At 45.6% G+C, this 7,110-nt stretch overlaps 1 protein-coding gene across 1 annotated transcript in view; it reads left to right on the top strand.

Annotated features, from left to right (window-relative positions):
- The first annotated feature begins 646 nt into the window (after window positions 1–646).
- Window positions 647–7,110, top strand: part of LOC139694246 (influenza virus NS1A-binding protein homolog A-like) — a 97,906-nt gene continuing 91,442 nt past the window's right edge. The window contains exon 1 of the mRNA XM_071592701.1: window positions 647–771. Within this exon, the coding sequence (XP_071448802.1) occupies window positions 729–771 (43 nt within the window). The 5' untranslated portion in view covers window positions 647–728. The remainder of the gene's footprint in view (window positions 772–7,110) is intronic.

The raw sequence follows: 7,110 nt of genomic DNA, 5'->3' as shown, positions 1-7,110 counted from the left end.
TAAAGTAAGTGTAGCAAGGACGCGCAAAAAAAATGCAATGAAACAAAATATCAATTCTTTATTTCAATGGAGGCGTGAAAGGTACGCCAAATTTTCTCCCTATCTCGTTCTGTTCTTTATTCGAGCACCAAGAGAATTAGTAGCGAAACGCTACCTCGCGCGCGCTTGATATTTAGTAACCGAGCGGATTCTGCGCATGTGAAATAATTATACACCACCATTCTTCTTCCTCGTTGCCCCCACCCCCCCGAACTTATATGCCCGACAAAAAAAAACAATTACATTAAAGGTTTTTCCGTTCCTCAGATTCTCCAATGGGAGATGGAGGGAGGAGGAGTGTATGTGAAACATGCCATTTCACCTGTCGCTGCAAGGAAGGAAACGGAGGGCGGGTAGACGGAGGAGAGAATGTATGTTTCGCTGGAGTTTGGGGAGAGTTGGAGGAGCGTGTGGAGGGAGGAGGAGGAGGCGAAGAGTAGGAGGAAACGTTGCTCTATCGATCGTTGAAGAGAAGAGAGAGAGAGGGGAGGTAAAAGGGGAGGCAGAAGGGGTCGGAGGGGAAGGGAGAAAGGTGGGGGTTGAGGGGAGGTGGAAGAAGAGTATAGTTGTGGGGCCTCGTGTAGTCTTGATGGCGGCCACCTGATTCCCACAGTGCGAGGAGTTCATACACCGAGAATATTTTATTATATTCTCCCTCTTTTGTGTTCTCCTCCCGATCTACTGCGGAGATGATGGACGCGACGTCGCCGGACTGGTGTGACCCGCCTCCGGGTGAGTTACTTCCCCGTGAAACCCTCACGGGGAAAAAATCCCGCTCACCCCTGGCACCCAGTAATTCCAACCTTCATAAGGCAAACCAACCCACCTCCCACTTGCACGAGAATTCCCTTTGAGAACGACAACAAGGGGGGGTAGGAGTGGTTACAACCATGCAACCTCCCGTAACCCCCGTCAAATTTCCCCTCCCCCCCATGCGAGTGTGACGAAGACGACAACAAACACTCCAGCCCGGGGAAGGTTAGGCGATGACGGGCGCGCAATAACTGAACCCTCGCTCACACGGGCTGGTTGGTTGCGTTTCCCTCGCTTTCGTGATAAACCTCGGCACCAGCCACAGACCCCCCTTTGTGGGGAAAGGGAAGGAGGTGAGGAGGGGAGAAGAAAAACAATAACACCGACGAAAGCGCACGTAGGTGTGACTCCTCCCTCCTTTAAGTGTGGAGATGGAGGATAATGGGATTCAAAGTCGAAACGCGGGGCGGGTTGGGGGCTGTTGGGGGGGGGGCGGAAAAGGAGAAGAGTAATAGCAGCCGAGTGAGCAGGGAGGGGGCGAATATTTGTATTTTTTTTGCAGCCTCACTCACATTCCGAGTACCATCCATGACCTCATCAACCCCAGCTAGTTCCACACCTTCCACAACACAAGCATCTCCGACAAACATACGCCCTAAAACACATGCTCACGCAGGGAAATGATCAAGGGTAGTTTTAGATAGATTAAGTGTAGAACAGTTGAATTTGGGATATCATTTTTCCCACGAACGATAAGGAATCGGAATAACGTCCGAATGCGCTAGGGAAGTGTCTAAAGTAGTCTGGTGTGTGATCACACCGTCTGCCACACACCCTAGCGGTGGATTGCAGGGTAACAAGTAGGTTTGTATGTAACTCCTCTCGGTCTCTCTCTCTCTCAGTTGGTAGTGAGGAAAACACGACTTATCAAATGTCAATATACTGTGATAAGAGGGAGGAAGACGGTGGGATGTGAGTCGTGTTGTTATTTTGATTTCCGTTTAACCCCGTCATCACTGAATGGCTCTCATTCCTTTCGGCCATTTCCTTCCATTCCACCACAAAATCTCTCTCTCTCTCCCCCCCACTCCACCCCCCGATTCCAAGCCCGCTTCCTTCCCCGCCTGCCCCTCTCCCCCGCGAGACAATCGCGTTTGCGTGCGCGTGGCCCAGTTTTTTGCCCTCCCAGGAGCGAGCGCCGTCTTGTGCTACGCTTTTCTTCGCGCCCACCGACACGCCTTGGCATCAAATATTTGTGGCCGATAAGGGACTTCCAGTGCTCCGTCTCGTTTTACCGATTTAATCCTGTAATGTTCCCCATCGTTCCGTCCGTATGGTTGCGAGGATGTGGATAAACATGGGAACGACGGATGCGACTGCTGCGCAATTTGATCTCGGAATATCCCCTCGTTAGCTCTCTTTCATATGCTCAAAGGGGTAATATATTATACGCTAAATGGTCACAATGTTCGATGGACAGATGTGCCAACTAGGCAGCTCAAAAGTCGCGGGTTCGATCTATGTGTCGGGCGTGAACGCTTCTGTTCGATCCATTATCCCATACGACCTGTTTGAACATTTAATATAAAAATGAAAATTTAATATAAAAAAAATTTAAAAAAATATATAAAAAAAAGTATAAATAATAATAATAAAGTGTTTAATATAAATATAAAAACGTCAACCCCCCCTCCCGCTTTGTGGGAGGGGGGGTTGACGTTCACGTTACCTAACACCCCCCCAGCCCACCACAGGGTCGAGCACTTAATTAAGTCAGGAGTCAACTATCATTTCGACATACGTACGTGGCCGCCATGCATAAGTACGGCGTTCGTCTTGAATCCGAACAACCACAGTTCATTCCGTAGGTTTGGGGGTTATTGAACCTGCTGCCGGTAAGCTAAAATCCTTTAATAATCTCCGCCCTATCGGAACACATTGGCGTGTCCAAGGGGGAATACTTTTGGCATTAATAACATTGAAAATTAAAATGATTTAAATTCCCGACATTAATTTTTAATATCTGGTGTCATTCGTGAATAAAATTATCCGCTCTAGGATGAGTTGCGGTCACTAAATGGATGTGATTACTTAATCATTTAACAGAATTTTCAAAATTTTCAGCAAGTATAGAGGTTCTAAAATTATTTTTGATCGCATGCGAAAACGCTACCGAAGCCGTTTTGAGGTGTTTTTCAAAATCCACTACTACTGAAACGTGAGCAAAAATACCATGATTAATACGCACCAAATGAGGGAATTGATACATAAATCGAAATCGAACGGTTTAGAACTGATAATTTACATTGAGGAAACGGAAAAATTTGAATGTTCATCCACGGGGGATGGATTTACATCCACATCCATCATTTCACGTCATGCTCGACAACAATTTTGAGTCTTGATTCATTGGATGCCCCCAGGCGAACGATAAGATCAATGAAATCTTTCGTGTCCATGTTAGTATCCATTCAGAAGCTCTTCGTCAAGCGTCAGATTTCCTCAATCCGCCCACCTCCTGACCCTTCACTTTTACCTTCCCCTCTTTTTCACTTATTTCGTTTCCTTCCTCCTCCTCTTTCTCTCTCTGTTCCTCTCCTTCGTGATATCCGTGTCAATGAGTCGAAACGAACTGTTGAAACCGCCTCTAAAAATACAATATCAATACCAAAAAAGGACGAGGAATCCGGTCGCTCCATTCTTGAATTTTTGTCGATCGAAACCTTCCGCGCGTGTGTGCTATTTATTCCATTCCGCCGGGCGATCCACGACATCGAGATAACCGACCGGAGGGGGGGGGGGCGGAGTGGGTCCCAAGGGACGACGAGAAAGCAGAGTCGGGAGAAAGGGGACGTCGGGATTACGTGTGCCCCGACCACTCACTACTTTTCCTGCCGCCACCCATCCCTACCACCCCACGTGAGCCGGTACGGGAAAAGGATGGGGAGGGAGGACCAAATGAAAGGTCCACACGATGCCTGGACCCATCTACGTGAGTTCATCTCAATGGGAGCTGCGCGTTTCGTTCGAATCTTGTTTCCTTCCGGGTGGAGACGACGGGAGATTGACGGCCTGGTGATGGGGCCGTTTTCGGCTGACGCACTCTCTCTCCTTCCCCCCCTCATTTCATCCACCAAATCGCTCTGCGTCCGTCTCCTCCTTCTCAATGCCGATATTTTGAAAATCTTCTCTTTGCCGAATGCAAATTAATTTTCAGTGGAAACAAGGTTCTTTCCATTGTACATTGATTTTTATTTCGTTAAATCACGTAGTCAGGGTATTTCCGCGGTGAGAATGGCGAACGATCTTAGATCCCGTCCCTCGACCTCTTCGCTCCCTCGGTGAGAACCCCGTTTAGGTTCAATCATACTCGAAACGAATAGGTGGGTGTTCGTTGGCGTGGCGGAAGAAAGGATAAAATTATTCATAATACTTTTCCGGGGTCAATTTAGAAGCATACCATCAGCATTACAGTTAACTCTTCAATGTTTAGCCCGAATTTAAACCTCTTCTTCAATTGCATTCGGATATATTCACATATTCTGCTGAATTCTATTTGAGTGTTCTCTGAACTGTCCGCGTCACCTCATTTGAATAATTGTTTCTAAACAGTTTTCTTGCTTCGGAAATTAAACAGGCGTGTGCTTTCATTCAAGAGTACCGGGAATCTTTTCGCCTTGGAAATATCCAGATTCACCCAGATCCACCTGGCCTGGACGGGAGAGTTCATTAAATCCTCTTGACTTGGCACAATAAGCCTTCGCCCTATTTTTTTATGGGTAGCCGGGTATATTAGGGACGGTGTTATGTTCTCGTGAAATACATTAGAATTCGTCGTCCCCTGTGTCCTCCCAACTTACCCCTGAATCCACCACCTAGATTCACTTTTCAAAGCTGAAAGAACCTTCCCCTTGGAAAGGGAGAGTTGGCACCTTTCCAACCTGTCACCGTTTTGAAACGACCGTCAGACCGTGATCATACCCACCTGAAACGAGGAGAATTTTAACCAAAGGGTATTCTATGCAAAAACAACCATTGGATCCCAAATTGATAATAGCCTAGGGTAATTACGAAGGATAATGAATTTGGCTGAGGAAAGTCTCCAATTACGCGTCAGAAGATGGTAAAACAACAAATTCCCCAGAAGTAGGACCTACTGGCTGGTTAAATTTCGACCACCGTAACTAACTCATTTTGTTTTCCCTTTTAGAAATAATTAACCTCGCGTCATTAACTATGCACTTTTTTAATTCATAAAACTGTTCTCTTAGTGCAATAGACAGAAGTGAAGTTAAAATGGATTCGAACTCATGTTCGCTCCCTTAAAAAATACAAAATATTCTAGACGGAAGAAACATCTTTCAAAAATTAGGAATTATGCCTGTAGACAAGCTGTATAGTTATGTCATCAAAATAGGAAACTAATTTAATGACAAATATAAAATACCCGATTTAAATAAAAAGGAATTGCCGTTAAGGGAAAATATTAAGTATATAACAAAAAATCAATACAAATCAAGGTAGAAGAAAATTGGAGGTTGCTGTAACTCTAATTTTTAATGAAATACATAAAGATTTAAGAATATTACAGTTTGTAAATGCTGTGAAAGGGATAATAAAAGACTGGCTATTATACAGTTAAGGACTTTGAACAAAGCGTGTCATAATATATGTAGCTTTGTAATTGTAACACTTTAAGCTATCATTTTTGTTTATGTGGCACCTGCTGTCAAGCCAGAACTGACTGTGTGGGACCAGAATGAGTATTCCATTTATAAGCTTTTAATTTATACTACTATTGCATATTATGAAGATTATATCACTATGGTATATGATAACGATTTTCTGTAATTGTATGTTTTATTGATTGTCTGGCTTTGCATATCATATATGTTGAAGATTAAAAATTAAACTATGGAAGTCTTACACATTCAGTGCAATAACCAATTGACTATATGACATCGATTAAAATCAATTTAAATTTTAGATACGTTAGGCAGCAACTTTTCATCTACAGAATTATAAATGCAAAACATAAATGATTTTTTGATAATAATGGTTAAAAAATATAAAACTTGGAAAAAAATACTTTTCACCTCATGAGCGTACGAGTCACAAAATTAGGGACGTTTCAAAGCTATTGATTGATGAGGACTATGAGAAGCGACTCTCAACGCACACTCTCCGACACCTTCCCCCCTTTACTAACCGGTTCCGTTTGCGCCAAGTGAAACACTGGTCCAGTAAGCGCCTTTCAAAAGTGGCCCTGGTTAGAGAAAGAAGCTCGGAAAACTTCCTTTGGTGCAAGAGTAGAGCGTAGAAAGTCTGATAATTTAAGCAGCGAAATAACGTCCGTGAGAGGGATGATGATGCCTTGTCCGACCTCCCTCAAACACGGTTGCGGGTTAAAGAAAAATGATTTTGCCGCGATTCCGTTCCCGCCACCATGAGGATTTGACCACCCGTTAACTAGGTTTCCCACCTCCAATTAAAATGCCACGTCACTTTTGAGCTCCCTGGTCTGCGAAACGGTATTCCGAGAGGAGGAAGGAGGAAAATAATAAAAAGGAGACGTAAGGCTGTCTGCTGATTGCTTCCGCTTCATCTCCTCTCTCTTCTTCCCTCTCTCTCTATATATATATATCTCCTCATCGCTCGAGGGGGCTTAACCTATCGATGACTTTCACCGTCTTGGAAAGAGAAGAGGGGGAAGGGAGGAACGACAGAGACACCAAGACGTTCATTGGTGGGGAGAGAGAGAGAGGACTAGAGGGGGTTTGAAGGAGAAAAGGGAAAAGGCCGGAAAAAGATATAGCAAAGGTGATATATAGGTGGACAAGAAACCCTTCAAAGTTTGACACATTTTCTCTCTCTCTTTCTCTCTCCCTCTTTCCCGAAACCCCCCACCATCCACCCACGCCGCCAAGTCTCACGTGTCCGCGGGCTTAAGAGCAACGCGGGCGACTCCCGTTGGGCAACCTACCAAACTGTTAGCCGCCCCCTGGGGCAAAAATCCCCCCCCTACTGCCCCTCCCAGCACCCTGATCCCCCAACCTCCCTCCGTCCAAACACCCACGCCCAGTGCTCTGGGGAGCCGCACAAGAAGGGGTAGGGAGTGAGAGGGTGAGAGGAAGGGGGATGTGGCGGCATGGGGAGAAGGAAAGCAACGCGGAAGGAGCAGAGAGGCATGAGAGATTGGGGGACAGGGCGAGATGAGGGGAGAAAGGTGGAGAGGAAGGGATGAGAGAGAGGGCGAAGAAGGATGCGGGAACAGACACCACATCTACAATCCCTACTCGGATCCCCACGCGAATACGT

This window comes from Hetaerina americana, unplaced genomic scaffold (genome assembly GCF_022747635.1).
Source record: "Hetaerina americana unplaced genomic scaffold, ioHetAmer1.1.p SCAF_5, whole genome shotgun sequence".
Classification (NCBI taxonomy): domain Eukaryota; kingdom Metazoa; phylum Arthropoda; class Insecta; order Odonata; family Calopterygidae; genus Hetaerina; species Hetaerina americana.
The sequence above is the reverse complement of the archived record's forward strand: the minus strand, read 5'-3'. Positions and strand labels throughout refer to the sequence as shown.